We start from the raw sequence: 15,506 nt of genomic DNA on the forward strand, positions 1-15,506 counted from the left end.
GCACAAAAACATAAACTCAACAATTTCAAAGATTTTATTGAGTTACCGTTTATATAAGGAAATTAGTCAATTAAAAAAAAAATTATGCCCAAATTAATGGATTTCATAACTGGGCAGGGGTGCAGTCTTGAGTAGACCTGGGAGGCATAGGCCACCCATTTGGGAGCCAAGCCCACCCACTAGGGAACAGGCCCAACCAATCAGAATTTGTTTTTCCCACAAAAGGGCTTTATGACAGACAGAAATACTCCTGTTTCATCAGCTGTCCGGGTGGCTGGTCTAAGGTGAACGTGCAGGTGAAGAAGCCGGATGTGGAGGTCCTGGGCTGGCGTGGTTACACGAGGTTTGCGATAGTGAGACTGATTTGACATACTGCCAAATTCTCTAAAACAATGTTGGAGGTGGCTTATGGTAGAGAAATGAACATTAAATTCTCTGGCAAAAGCTCTGGAGGACATTCCTGCAGTCAGCATGCCAATTGCACGCTCCCTCAAAACTTAAGACATCTGTGGCATTGTGTTGTGACAAAACTGCACATTACATTTTTTTGTCCCAAGCACAAGGTGCACCTGTATAATGTTTATGCTTCTTGATAAGCCACACCTGTCAGGTAAAGGAGAAACGCTCACTAACAGGGATGTAAACAAATTTGTACAAAAAGCATATTTCTCTCAAAATTTGTGCACAAATTGAGAGAAATATTATTTTTGTACAAATTTCAAATGTCTCGTATCTTTAATTTCAGCTCATCAAACATGGGACCAACTCTTTACATGTTGTGTTCATAATTTTGTTCAGTATACAATAATGTAACAACAAACTAAATTCTTGCACTCACTCATGGCTGTCTCTTTTCAGGCAATCTGTTCTTGGACCTCTAGTTAGTCTACAACAACATATACATTGTCAGATTTGATTTAATAAAACACCCATTGAAAACAACGCATCTTAGCATTACAATGTTGTCATACAAACACACATTCACATTTTGCACAGATATCACATACATGTCACTATATTTAGTAGACTAATAATTATACTTAAAACAACACACCTAATCAGTTTATATTAGAGGACATAATATTGGCAGCCAAACACCATGGCAATGTTTGAACAACATTGTCCAGATTGCCTGAACTGTGTAGGCTAGTGTGTGTATTTGACAATAGTTCATTAGATAGCAGCCTGGTTGGACGGTACAACATCAGTTTTACTAGTCTTGTCATTCTAGAAACATAATTAGCGTACAATTTTAACAGATCTGAAAAGGACGTAGTGGTGAAATTCTACCTGGATTCTCAATACTGTATGGTTTTATGGCTATGTGTTAAAGCTAGAATTTAGCTAGGACTGTCTGTGAGTGGTCTAAGTAGAGGGCCTAATTGGACGAGCCTAATGGGTGGGATATGTAACCTGAAGACTAGCTGTTATTGGCAGAGAGGTTTGAAACGCTCTTTGTTATTGGTCTATTAACTTATACTATTAACTGGTGTTGTCACCAGGCAGGCCAAAACTCCATCCCACTAAAACAGGCTGACATTTCAGACAGCTCTTACACTAAAACCGGCCGACATTTCAGACAGCTCTTACACTAAAACCGGCTGACATTTCATTACACTAAAACAGCATTATCATAATTTTCACAATATTATTCCAATCCCATAGTGTTGAAATATATATATATATATATATATATATATATATATATATATATATATATATATATATATATATATATATAGACCGCCCTGGGAATTTAAGGCAGGTACAGATTGATCATGATATTGACTGTGTTAAAGCAGGTACAGATTGATCATGATATTGACTATGTGTTAAAGCAGGTACAGATTGATCATGATATTGACTGTGTGTTAAGGCAGGTACAGATTGATCATGATATTGACTGTGTTAAGGCAGGTACAGATTGATCATGATATTGACTATGTGTTAAAGCAGGTACAGATTGATCATGATATTGACTGTGTGTTAAGGCAGGTACAGATTGATCATGATATTGACTATGTGTTAAGGCAGGTACAGATTGATCATGATATTGACTGTGTGTTAAGGCAGGTACAGATTGATCATGATATTGACTGTGTTAAGGCAGGTACAGATTGATCATGATATTGACTGTGTTAAGGCAGGTACAGATTGATTAAGGAAGGTACAGATTGACCATGATATTGACTATGTGTTAAGGCAGGTACAGATTGACCATGATATTGACTATGTGTTAAGGAAGGTACAGATTGACCATGATATTGACTATGTGTTAAGGCAGGTACAGATTGACCATGATATTGACTATGTGTTAAGGCAGGTACAGACTGACCATGATATTGAAGGCTTGGTTCATACAAAATGTCCATGCTAATTAAAACAAACAGTAAATAATAGCCTGGTTCAGGAAACGTAATCCAAAGAAAAGCACAAAAACTAAATTAGCAAGACAAGGCTGGGACATACAAAGAGACATTCAATCTTTCTAAACTTAAAATTGCTTATCAATTAATATTGCTCATAGTAGAGACATTTATGCAACCATTCTCAATGTTAATTTATCTAATTGTAGAACCAGGTTAAGGCCCATTCCAACACTGGTATATTAACAGACATTGCTTGTTTGTGCAGATCACTGGGTTTTCAGGAAGGCATGTCAAGCTCTTGTACCAAACTAAAACTAGAAAACTACACCATGACTCATAGCTGTCAGTCAACTGTATTCCAAAATGCCAGCATTATTTCAAAATGAACTGCTTTTGGTTGAGGTTTGACATAGTCCGTGTGTCAGTCCATCAGTCCATGTGTCTCAGTCTATCAGTCCGTGTCTCAGTCCGTGTGTCAGTCCATCAGTCCGTGTGTCTCAGTCTATCAGTCCGTGTCTAAGTCTTTGTGTCAGTCCATCAGTCCATGTGTCTCAGTCTATCAGTCCGTGTGTCAGTCTTTGTGTCAGTCCATCAGTCCATGTGTCTCAGTCTATCAGTCCGTGTGTCAGTCTTTGTGTCTATCAGTCCGTGTGTCAGTCTTTGTGTCAGTCCATCAGTCCATGTGTCTCAGTCTATCAGTCCGTGTGTCAGTCTTTGTGTCAGTCCATCAGTCCATGTGTCTCAGTCTATCAGTCCGTGTGTCAGTCTTTGTGTCAGTCCATCAGTCCATGTGTCTCAGTCTATCAGTCCGTGTGTCAGTCTTTGTGTCAGTCCATCAGTCCATGTGTCTCAGTCTATCAGTCCTGTGTCAGTATACCATTTATATTATCTGAGAGTAACACAATCTACCCTAGGTCCTAAACCATAACCTAATACCACTATTAAGTGTGTTACTTTTGACATACATTGTGCATTACATTTGACCAGAGCCCTGGTCAAAAGAAGTGCACTAAATAAGGAATAGGGTGCTATTTGAGACTGAAGCCTGTGTGTCTCAGTTGGCCAATAGAAAATTGCTGTTGTTGCTGCTGCCTTTCCTGATCTCAGCAATTAAATTATGGAGCTTCTCAGACACGGCCACCTGGTGGAGAAAACATGGAAGAACAGCATTAGATTATGATGGTACCTGTGTGTATACGTGCATAGTAAGGATGGGCATTTGGAATAATGTCTATGCTCCGAGTACTCTCATGAAAATATATTTGAGTACACGCATGTAAGTGTGAAACGGGGCTGAATGCATCTTTTGTCCCAATTACTGGTTGTTCTGACACAATTAAAAACCTAACAACATATTTTCACTGCATTTACATTACATTTAAGTCATTTAGAATGCTCTTATCCCAATTACAAATGGTTGTTCACCTTATGACATCCAGTGGAACAGTCACTTTACAATAGTATTTTCACTGCAGGGATTACTTGACATAGTCCCTGAAAATTTGGCAGTGTTATAAATTCAACCTACTAAATAGTTGCATTTGTACATTTTGAATATTTGATTTGATTATTAGTAAATGAATACAAACCTTAAAATCGAGTACTCCACCCATCCCTAGTGCCTTATAGTATATAAGTGTGTGCGTGCATAAGTGTGTGTGTAAAGGTGAGTACATTTACATTGGAGAAATGCAGGATGACTATGACAGCACGTCAGATGCCTTTCTATCCAATACCCAAGACAATCTAGTCCCTGACGTTGTTCCATGTCTCCACAAAATAAATTAACCTTAAAACTCACTATGTAAGAATCTGGCTCCTGCAGTCTCTTGTGTCGGGGGTGCAGGGTCTGGATGGAGCTCTGAACCTTCTCCCTGGTCTCAGCTGTGCTGCACAGTGGCTGTGTGATCTTCAATAGAGGGAGATACCAATCAATGAAACACATTTATTTTATAAAGCCCTTTGTACCTTAGCATTTGTCACAAACTGCTTCACAATTACCCAGTCTAGAACCAAAAGAGAAAGCAAAAAAAGCTAGGAAGAACTTGGGAAGAAACCTAGAGAGGAAGCCGGCTCAGAGGGGTGGCCAGTCATCTTCTGGCTGAGACGTGTGTGTGTGTGTGGACAGGGTCCAGCAGGCTCACCTGTCCTTTAGTGTAGACCTCCAGGCGTAGACAGCTGACCTGAGAAGGTGTGATTGACTGACAGGTCTTGTTACCAACCACAGGATGACACCTCACTGCCACACATGCCTTAGGTGCAGGCTCCTCACACAAACACAACAGATCCAAGAATGGGTGGCCTGGAGAGAGAGCGAGAGAGAGGAGAGAGAGGAGAGAGAGAAAAAGAGAGTAAGGAGAGAATGAGTGAGTGAGTGAGTGAGTGAGTGAGTGAGTGAGTGAGTGAGTGAGTGAGTGAGTGAGTGAGTGAGTGAGTGAGTGAGTGAGTGAGTGAGTGAAAAAGTGTCATGAAAACAGAGATTGAGATGTAGCTAGTTGAGTGTTGACATAGTAAGTGGAGGGCACAGAGATCCTATAATTCAGGGATTCTATATGTTATTCTATGGTAGAGGGTGACTCCTCACCCTCCGTGTCCAGCATCCTATAGACAGCCTTCCTCCCAGGAACAGTACTCTTCTCTGGGTCCTCACTGAACTTCATCCTGGGGCTGCCCCGAACCTCCACCAACTGATGGAGAGAGAGATGGAGAGGGTTGAAAATGACAGAGAGAAAGGGTAGAAGACGTTGGATACATAAAAAAGGGAAAGTGAGGAGAGGGTGTCTGTGTCCTTTTTACCTTGTACACACACCCGAGTGAAGGCTGTCTCGTGCAGGTGACCAGATGTGTTCCAACACCAACCACATCAATCTCATTCTCCTGAGACGTGGATAGACAGATCAGAGAGGAGGTAGAGAGGGATAGACAGATCAGAGAAGAGGTAGAGGGATAGACAGATCCGATGGAGAGAGGAGGTAGAGGAATAGACAGATCAGATGGAGAGAGGAGAGGTGGGAGGGAGGGAGGAGGTAGAGAGGAATACGCTCAGATGGAGAGAGGAGAGGAGGGAGGAGATAGAGAGGAATAGACAGATCAGATGGAGAGAGGAGAGAGAAGAGGAGGAAGGAGGCAGAGAGGAATAGACAGATCAGATGGAGAGAGGCTTGATGACAGGAGGTAGAACTAAATAAGGTCCTCTCATTCTTCTGCTCCCACTGGCCTCTGTAATGTCTGTCTGGTTCCTCACCTTCTTGTTGAGTTCAGCCATGCTGTACTCTGAGATGTTATTGGTGCCTACTATGAGAAGGGACTGGAAGGCAGGGATGGAGAATCTAGAGAGATCAAATGTGAGATATTTCAAACATGCTTTACTCAAAACCTCTATACTAAGATTAAAATCCCTAGAGGGTACTAATCTAAGGCTTCACCCCAAATGGCACCGTGTTCCATTTTTAGTGCGCTACCTTTTCCCTGGTCTAAATAGAGAATAGGGTGCCATTTGGGACGCAAGCTTCAGGACACACACAGGACCTTACTGTTCACTGCAGAATCTGAAGACATGGCGTACTTCTACTGACTGCCTGCAGAGGTCTCCACTGTCTAGACGCACGCCCAGTGGACTGTAGTCCAGCTCAAACAGAGACAGGGCCACGGCACAGAAGTTGAGCAGGCCACTACTGTAGGGACACAACAGAGAAGTTTACCAGCCTACTACTGTAGGGACACAACAGAGAAGTTTACCAGCCTACTACTGTAGGGACACAACAGAGAAGTTTACCAGCCTACTACTGTAGGGACACAACAGAGAAGTTTACCAGCCTACTACTGTAGGGACACAACAGAGAAGTTTACCAGCCTACTACTGTAGGGACACAACAGAGAAGTTTACCAGCCTACTACTGTAGGGACACAACAGAGAAGTTTACCAGCCTACTACTGTAGGGACACAACAGAGAAGTTTACCAGCCTACTACTGTAGGGACACAACAGAGAAGTTTACCAGCCTACTACTGTAGGGACACAACACTACTGAGGGACACAACAGAGAAGTTTACCAGCCTACTACTGTAGCCTACTACTGTAGGGACACAACAGAGAAGTTTACCAGCCTACTACTGAGGGACACAACAGAGAAGTTTACCAGCCTACTACTGTAGGGACACAACAGAGAAGTTTACCAGCCTACTACTGTAGGGACACAACAGAGAAGTTTACCAGCCTACTACTGTAGGGACACAACAGAGAAGTTTACCAGCCTACTACTGTAGGGACACAACAGAGAAGTTTACCAGCCTACTACTGTAGGGACACAACAGAGAAGTTTACCAGCCTACTACTGTAGGGACACAACAGAGAAGTTTACCAGCCTACTACTGTAGGGACACAACAGAGAAGTTTACCAGCCTACTACTGTAGGGACACAACAGAGAAGTTTACCAGCCTACTACTGTAGGGACACAACAGAGAAGTTTACCAGCCTACTACTGTAGGGACACAACAGAGAAGTTTACCAGCCTACTACTGTAGGGACACAACAGAGAAGTTTACCAGCCTACTACTGTAGGGACACAACAGAGAAGTTTACCAGCCTACTACTGTAGGGTCACAACAGAGAAGTTTACTTTACCAGCCTACTACTGTAGGGACACAACAGAGTTTACCAGCCTACTACTGTAGGGACACAACAGAGAAGTTTACCAGCCTACTACTGTAGGGACACAACAGAGAAGTTTACCAGCCTACTACTGTAGGGACACAACAGAGAAGTTTACCAGCCTACTACTGTAGGGACACAACAGAGAAGTTTACCAGCCTACTACTGTAGGGACACAACTGTAGACACAACAGAAGTTTACCAGCCTACTACTGTAGGGTCACAACAGAGAAGTTTACCAGCCTACTACTGTAGGGACACAACAGAGAAGTTTACCAGCCTACTACTGTAGGGACACAACAGAGAAGTTTAAGTTTACTACTGTAGGGACACAACAGAGAAGTTTACAGCCTACTACTGTAGGGACACAACAGAGAAGTTTACCAGCCTACTACTGTAGGGACACAACAGAGAAGTTTACCAGCCTACTACTGTAGGGACACAACAGAGAAGTTTACCAGCCTACTACTGTAGGGACACAACAGAAACACAACAGAGATGGCATTAATGCTGTAGCAGGCTACAGGTGAACGGAAATGTAGTAGCCTGGCCTAAAGCAATGCTAGTAACAAAAACATCAACACTGGGATATAGGCTCTCTCTAGTCAGAAGCTGTCCTTCGAGGGAAGAACGTCCCCATTTACAGAGAAGAGAAGAGGCGAGACAAGTTTGAGACGAGAAGAGTAGCAAAGGGGGCAATGTTACCAGGTGACACTGTAGCTGTCGATGACTGGCAGGAAGTTGTGTGGGTATGCGATGGCATAGGACAAGAAGGCTGCCAGCTCACCCTCATGGATCTTCCCAGATTCCGCCCCCAGCAGCTCACACACACGCCCCAGCCAACCCTTGGTCAGCGAGATCAGATCGATGTTGTCACGATCCCCGTTTGCTGCCACTAGCGTCTAGTTCGACAGGAGAGACGGGAAGTTCAACCAATCAATCAATATAAGATAGAAATCAATATCCTTGTGGTCTCAATTGGGAAATCTGTAGTGCAGTCAGGATAAGAAACAACATTAAAACATTAACAACCCCACAACATACAGTATATACACATCAGTGACGTTTATGATGAGGGAAGACTCACTTTTTTTCAAGAACATGGCCTTATTTCTATTACAGCATGTTGGATGAGTGTCATTCATATTCCATTCACCCAGCTCAGTATAACATTGATAGGTTTAGGCTATATAATTTTCCCTGTACCCATCATGAGGTTGATACAACCTAGCCTATTAATGCAGGTCGAGATACATTTTTTTGATGACGGACAGTGACACATGGACAGACAGTGACACATTCAATACCGCCTTGCACATTCTTGCCTGCATCTAGCTTATCTAGGATGCATACATTAGTGAAAAAGTTGCAAACAAGAGTTTCTATTGGACAAATTCTGTTGTTTTTATCCCCGTTTTGTTTCCTTCCGTTTAAGAAACATTTTTCAACAGAATCGGAGGAATGAATACACCCCTGATCATGCATAAACACAGTTAACTTTCATAGCAGCCATGTTGTATTCCTTCTCGTCTCCATGCACTTTCCTCCTCTCACCTTTTCCCTTCGTTTGTGGACTTCAATGACCAACACATCAGCTGTATGTGACCAGGCGAAACAACCTTTCCAAGCCAAACCATGTCACAACCGCTACACACAGCCTACATCGTTGTCCCCATATTAGCTAAAGTAACGTCATAGTTAGCTAATGCATTAGTAAACCCGCAATAATCATGCAGTAACGTTACAGTGTATAGTCAGTAAGCAGTTACTTGAAAGAGTTCCAATGTTGTGTTGGATAGTCATAGCCAGCTAGCTAACATAGCATTCCTCTGTTTGAGCCAGGTGTTTGAGTAACTAAACTAGTCATTTGCTAGCTAATGCAGCTTCTCCTTAATTTTTAAAGAAATTAATTTGTAGAAAACTGTTCATCAATTGTCTTTCTCTCTCTTTAAGTCAACTAATCATCACATTTTATGTACTGCAGTGCTAGCTAGCTGTAGCTTATGCTTTCAGTACTAGATTAATTCTCTGATCCTTTGATTGGGTGGACAACATGTCAGTTCATGCTGCAAGAGCTCTGATAGGTTGGAGGACTTCTGCCGTAAATTGTCATAATTACTGTGTCTATGGTCTATGGAAGGGGGTGAGAACCAATAGCCTCCTAGGTTTTGTATTGAAGTTAATGTACACAGGAGGACAGAAGCTAGCTGTGGTGCTACCCTACAGGTGCTACCCTACACCATGGTGCTACCCTACACCATGGTGCTACCCTACACCATGGTGCTACCCTACACCTGTCACGCCTTGGTCATTGTATTTTGTGTTTTTGTTATATGTTTGGGTAGGCCAGGGTGTGACATGGGTTTATATGTTGTATTCGTATTGGGGTTTGTATTATTTGGGATTGCGGCTGATTAGGGGTGTGGTATAGGTTTGGCTGCCTGAGGCGATTCTCAATTAGAGTCAGGTGCTTATCGTTGTCTCCGATTGGGAACCGTATTTAGGCAGCCTCAGTTTCGCTTTGTATTTTGTGGGTGTTTGTTCCTGTCTCTGTGTTGTAGTCACCAGATAGGCTGTAATTAGTTTCACGTTCCGTTCTGTTGTTTTTGTATTTCAGTTATTTCATGTACCGCTATTCTGTTCATTAAAGTCATGAGTAACCTACACGCTGCATTTCGGTCCGACTTTCTTCATTCAACAGACGAATGCCGTTACAACACCATGGTGCTACCCTACAGAGTTCTGTTGAGGCTACTGTAGACCTTCATTGCAAAACAGTGTGTTTTAATTAATTATTTACAGACGTGAATATATTTAGCATAGTTTTTTTCTAAAAAGGATAACTTTTTACAATGTTTTACCATTTTTATTTTAATGAAATTCACTGAGGAGGATGGTCCTCCACTTCCTCCTCTGAGGAGCCTCCATTGATACACAAGATAAATAGCACACTGATGGGTTATCAACATCGTGGTTATTAACATGTTATTAAAAGGTTAGGAAATCTTTTTATTCAAAGAAAATGAATAGTGCTAGTTCAGTACAGGGACCCATAAAAGTGTGTACATATGGAAAGCGTGTCTATGTCTCAAATGGCTCCCTATTCTCTAAGGGTCCTGGTCAAAAGTAGTGCATATGTAGGCAATCTGGTGCCAGTTGGCTCACAGCCATGGTTAAAATACTGAGAAATTGATGTTATGAGACACTTGACAGATGTATTTATTTTCTGAGGTTGTGTATTGTGGAAGCAAAGGGTCAATGCAAAGGGTCAATGCAAAGGGTCAATGCAAAGGGTCAAAGCAAAGGGTCAATGCAAAGGGTCAATGCAAAGGGTCAATGCAAAGGGTCAATGCAAAGGGTCAAAGCAAAGGGTCAATGCAAAGGGTCAATGCAAAGGGTCAAAGCAAAGGGTCAATGCAAAGGGTCAATGCAAAGGGTCAATGCAAAGGGTCAAAGCAAAGGGTCAATGCAAAGGGTCAATGCAAAGGGTCAATGCAAACGGTCAAAATAAAGGGTCAATGCAAAGGGTCAATGCAAAGGGTCAATGCAAAGGGTCAAAGCAAAGGGTCAATGCAAAGGGTCAATGCAAAGGGTCAATGCAAAGGGTCAATGCAAAGGGTCAAAGCAAAGGGTCAATGCAAAGGGTCAATGCAAAGGGTCAATGCAAACGGTCAAAATAAAGGGTCAATGCAAAGGGTCAATGCAAAGGGTCAATGCAAAGGGTCAATGCAAAGGGTCAAAGCAAAGGGTCAATGCAAAGGGTCAATGCAAAGGGTCAAAGCAAAGGGTCCATGCAAAGTCTGTCTCTCAAATGGCACCCTATTCCCTTTTAAGTGCACAACATTGACCAGGGCCCATAAGATGGCATTTAGGACACACAGGGGCGGAGAGACTCACCTGAGGCCACACCTCCTCCAGGGAGGAAAAGGAAGTGACATAAGAGTGTGCCATGGTTCCCGCCACGGGGATTCCAAACAGGAAGCCAGCCTGGACGTTACTGGTCATATCAAACCCTGACAGACGGAAAGACACTGTGTATATATATACTGTGTGTGTGTGTATATATATATATATATATGTGTGTCCTTACATGTATGTGTGTGTCTTTCCTCACCTCCGACATATGTGTATCTTGAGGCTGTGAGGCCCCCGTCAGGCCCCTGTGCTCTCCTCAGGCCCATCTCTAACAGCTTCCTCCTGGAACCAGCTGCCAGACGGAACCGGGCCGCGTTACTGCATACCAGACTGGAGAGAGAAGAGAGATACAGAGAATTACCATAACGCACTATTAGAGTATACCGTATTCCTACCTGATGACAAGGTGTGTGTGTGTGTGTGTGTGTGTGTGTGTGTGTGTGTGTGTGTGTGTGTGTGTGTGTGTGTGTGTGTGTGTGTGTGTGTGTGTGTGTGTGTGTGTGTGTGTGTGTGTGTGTGTGTGTGTGTGTGTGTGTGTGTGTGTGTTCCAAATTTAATGTCAAGAGCAGTGAAATTACATCCTTGTAGTACTCAATATCTAAAAATATCCTAAAGTAGAACAAACACACACAAGAAGAACACGAGAATGTAAGTACTGGGTCAGTTCCAATACAATATTTACAATGTGCAGGGATATTGGAGTGATAGAGGTGGATACACAACCTGACCAAAATAATGTGGACACGTGCTCGTCGAACATTTCATTCCAAAATCATGGGCATTAATATGGAGTTGGTCCCCCTTTGCTGCTATAACAGCTTCCACTCTTCTGGGAAGGCTTTCCACTAGATGTTGGAACATTACTGCAGGGACTTGCTTCCATTCGGCCAAAACAGCATTAGTGAAGTCAGGCACTGATGTTGGGCGATTATGCCTGGCTCGCAGTTGGTGTTCCAATTCATCACAAAGGTGGTTGAGGTCAGGGCTCTGGCAGACGAGTCAAGTTCTTCCACAATGATCTCAACAAACCATTTCTGTATGGACCTCACTTTGTGCATGGGGCATTGTCATGCTCAACAAGAAAGGGCCTTTATTAAACTGTTGCCGCAAAGTTGGAAGCACAGAATCGTCTAGAATGTCATTGTATTATGTAGCATTAATATTTCCCTTCACTGGAACTAAGGGGCCTAGACCGAACCAAGAAAAACATCCCCAGACCATTAGTCCTCCTCCACCAAACTTTACAGTTGACACTATGCATTCAGGCAGGTAGTGTTCTCCTGGCATCCAAACCCAGATTCATCCGTCGGACTGCCAGATGGTGAAGTGTGTTTCATCACTCCAGAGAACGCGTTTCCACTGCTACAGAGTTCAATGGCGGTGAGCTTTACGCCACTCCAGCCAACGCTTGGCATTGCTCATAGTGATCTTAGGCTTGTGTGTGGCTGCTCGGCCATGGAAACCCATTTCATGAAGCTCTCGACGAACAGTTATTGTGCTAACATTGCTTCTAAAGGCAGTTTGGAACTTGGTAGTGAGTGTTGAAACCGAGGACAGGCTATTTTTTACGTGAGACTCGCTTCAGCACTCAACGGTCCTGTTCTGTGAGCTTGTGTGGCCTAACAGTTCATGGTTGAGCCATTGTTGCTCCTAGACGTTTGCAATAATACTACTTACAGTTGACCGGGGCAGGTTTAGCAGGGCAGAAATTTGCTAAACTGACTTGTTGGAAATGTAACATCCTATGACAGTGCCATGTTGAAAATCACCGAGCTCTTCAGTCAGTGGTGTAAAGTACTTAAGTAAAAATATTTTAAAGTACTACTTAAATAGATTTTTTTGGGTATCTGTACTTTACTATTTATATTTGACAACTTTTACTCCACTACATTCCTAAAGAAAATAATGTAGTTTTTACTCCATACATTTCCCCTGACATTACATTTCGAATGCTTAGCAGGACAGGAATATTGTCTAATTCACACACTTATCAAGAGAACATCCCTGGTCATCCCTACTGCCTCTTATCTGGCAGACTCACTAAACACAAAGGCTTCATTTGTAAATTATGTCTGAGCGTTGGAGTGTGCCCCTAGCTATCCGCAAAATGAAAAAATGAAAATCGTGCCATCTGGTTTGCTTAATATAAGGAATGTGAAATGATTCATACTTTTACTTTTGATATTGATGTATATTTTAGCAATTACATTTACTTTCGAGACTTAAGTATATTTAAAACCAAATACTTGTAGACTTTTACTCAAGAAGTATTTGACTGGGTGACTTGCACTTGAGTCATTTTCTATTAAGTTATCTTTACTTTTACTCAAGTATGACAATTGGGTACTTTTCAACCACTGTTCTTCTGCCAATGTCCACCTATGGAGATTGCATGGCTGTGCGCTCGATTTTATGGGGTGTCCACATACTTTTGTATATTCAGTGTAGGGAGGGGCAAGGTGACTTGGCATCACTATTATAATAAACAGAGTAGCATCAACATAAATGCTGATTGTATGCGATTGTGTGTGTAGAGTCAATATAAATGTATGTGTATGTTATGTGTGGTTGGGAGAGTGTATGTGTGTGAGTGTGTAGAGTCCTGTGAGTGTGCATAGAGACTGAGCAAAAATTAAATACAAGGGTCAACTCAGATAGTCCATGTAGCCATTCTGTTAGCTATTTATCAGTCTTACGGCTTGGGGATAGAAGCTGTTCAGGAACCTGTTGGTATCAGACTTGATGCACCAGTACCTCTTGCCATGCGGCAGCAGAGAGAACAGTCTATGACTTGGGTGGATGGAGTTAATGATTTTCCGGGCCTTTCTGTCACACCGCCTGATATAGAGGTCCTGGATGGCAGGGAGCTTGGCCCCAGTGATGTCCGCACCACACTCTGTAGAGCCATGCGATCGAGGGCAGTCCTATTGCCATACCAAGCATTGATACAGCCAGTCAATATGCTCTCAATGGTGCAGCTATAGAACTTTGAGGATTTGAGGGCCCATGCCAAACCTTTTCAAGTTTGCTGAAGGAGAAGTGTGTCCCTACCTGGCGTAGTTGACCAGACACAACAGGCTGGTCTCCAGTAGTTGAACCACAGCCAGAGGACCAGACACCTCCATCAGAGGCACCTTCAAACAGAGGGGCAGCACAATCAATGAATCAATCAACTCAGTCATCAACCCTAACCATTGTGGGTGAGTCCCTGAGTCTAACTCCTGACCGCTGGCCCTTGGGACTGAACCGTCCCTGAGTGTAACCATAGAAATAGAATGACTAGATTATATTTCTATGAATGGTTCGAGTTACAGGGGGCTAGTCCGATCAGGCACCCGCAAGAGATTAGACACCCCAAGAGACATTGGGCACCCCAAGAGAATATATAATTCCAACAGTGCCTGGGGATGACCCTGAGTATTACCCTTGACCCCTGACGTTGTCTCACCCTGGCAAAGACCACCGTTCCCTCGGGGACAGAGTGGAGTGTGACACCGGAACAGTCCAGTTCCCGTAGAAACAGGAAGAAGGCGGGGTCAGTGGCTGGGGGCAGCACGGAACGCAGGTACTCCACATCTATAACACAGTTATACTTTGTTACACATAATAACATAATGATAAAGACACTCTTATCTGGAGCAACTTCTAATCAGTACAGTAATATCACACATCTACACAACAATACACTACTCATGACATATGAAATAAACTAAATATTTTTTTTGTACACGTCAACACACCACTTTTCTAACATACTGGCATGTGGAATACTATTAGTCCCACTATAGGTTTTCCAAGAAAAGTCATCTGTCTACCGATCTCTACCGAACTGTTATTACGACATCTACAAATGCCGTGTTTTGGCCCAGTGAACGTGAAACATGCTTACAGTTTAGTGTCTAAACAACAACAAGGTAGTCATTGGAGTGTGCCCCTAGTTATCTGTAAATTTAAAAAACAAAAAAAATTGTGCAGACTGGTTTGCTTAACATAAGGAATTTGAAATTATTTCAACTTTCACTTTTGTTACTTAAGTATATTATAGCAATTACATTTACTTTTGATACTTAAGAATATTTAAAACCAAATACTTTTACACAAGTAGGATTTTACTGGGTGACTTTTACTTGAGTCATTTTCTTTAAAAGGTATCTTTACTTTTATTCAAGTATGACATTTGGGTACTTTCTCCACCACTGCTAATAAAGCTAATCTCATAAGAACACATGGGAGAGGGAGAAGAACGTGAGGGTGCAAGAGGGAGAGGGGGAGAGGGATAATCGTGGATTTGTTTAAAAAGAGAATCTTACAATTAATTCTAAAACTCACAGGCAGCCAGTGCAGAGACTTTTAAACCAGTTTAATGTGTGCTCTTTCTGTTCGTGGTCAGTACCCGTGCTGCAGCATTCTGTATGTTTTGCAGTTGACCAATGGCTGTCACTGTCACGAACCTTGCCGAAGATGGTGCCTCTTCCTGTTCGGGCGGTGCTCGGCGGTCGTCGTCGCCGGCCTATTAGCTGCCATCGATTCCCTTTCCGTTTGTTTTGGGTAATTGGGTACACCTGTTTTGT

General features: G+C 42.7%; 1 protein-coding gene across 1 annotated transcript in view; it reads right to left on the bottom strand.

The window, feature by feature from the left end:
* Positions 1–3,029: 3,029 nt before the first annotated feature.
* The window catches only part of naprt (nicotinate phosphoribosyltransferase), a 29,490-nt gene continuing 17,013 nt past the window's right edge, over positions 3,030–15,506 (bottom strand). The window contains exons 2-13 of the mRNA XM_046300314.1: positions 14,384–14,511; positions 13,987–14,069; positions 11,135–11,265; positions 10,918–11,033; positions 7,726–7,922; positions 5,903–6,043; positions 5,614–5,698; positions 5,166–5,246; positions 4,954–5,056; positions 4,514–4,671; positions 4,171–4,278; positions 3,030–3,510 (exon numbers count right to left, since the gene is read on the bottom strand). Coding sequence (XP_046156270.1) covers positions 3,424–3,510; positions 4,171–4,278; positions 4,514–4,671; positions 4,954–5,056; positions 5,166–5,246; positions 5,614–5,698; positions 5,903–6,043; positions 7,726–7,922; positions 10,918–11,033; positions 11,135–11,265; positions 13,987–14,069; positions 14,384–14,511 — 1,418 coding nt within the window. The 3' untranslated portion in view covers positions 3,030–3,423. The remainder of the gene's footprint in view (positions 3,511–4,170; positions 4,279–4,513; positions 4,672–4,953; positions 5,057–5,165; positions 5,247–5,613; positions 5,699–5,902; positions 6,044–7,725; positions 7,923–10,917; positions 11,034–11,134; positions 11,266–13,986; positions 14,070–14,383; positions 14,512–15,506) is intronic.

The sequence above is a fragment of the Oncorhynchus gorbuscha genome, linkage group LG15 (assembly GCF_021184085.1).
Source record: "Oncorhynchus gorbuscha isolate QuinsamMale2020 ecotype Even-year linkage group LG15, OgorEven_v1.0, whole genome shotgun sequence".
In the NCBI taxonomy this organism is placed as follows: domain Eukaryota; kingdom Metazoa; phylum Chordata; class Actinopteri; order Salmoniformes; family Salmonidae; genus Oncorhynchus; species Oncorhynchus gorbuscha.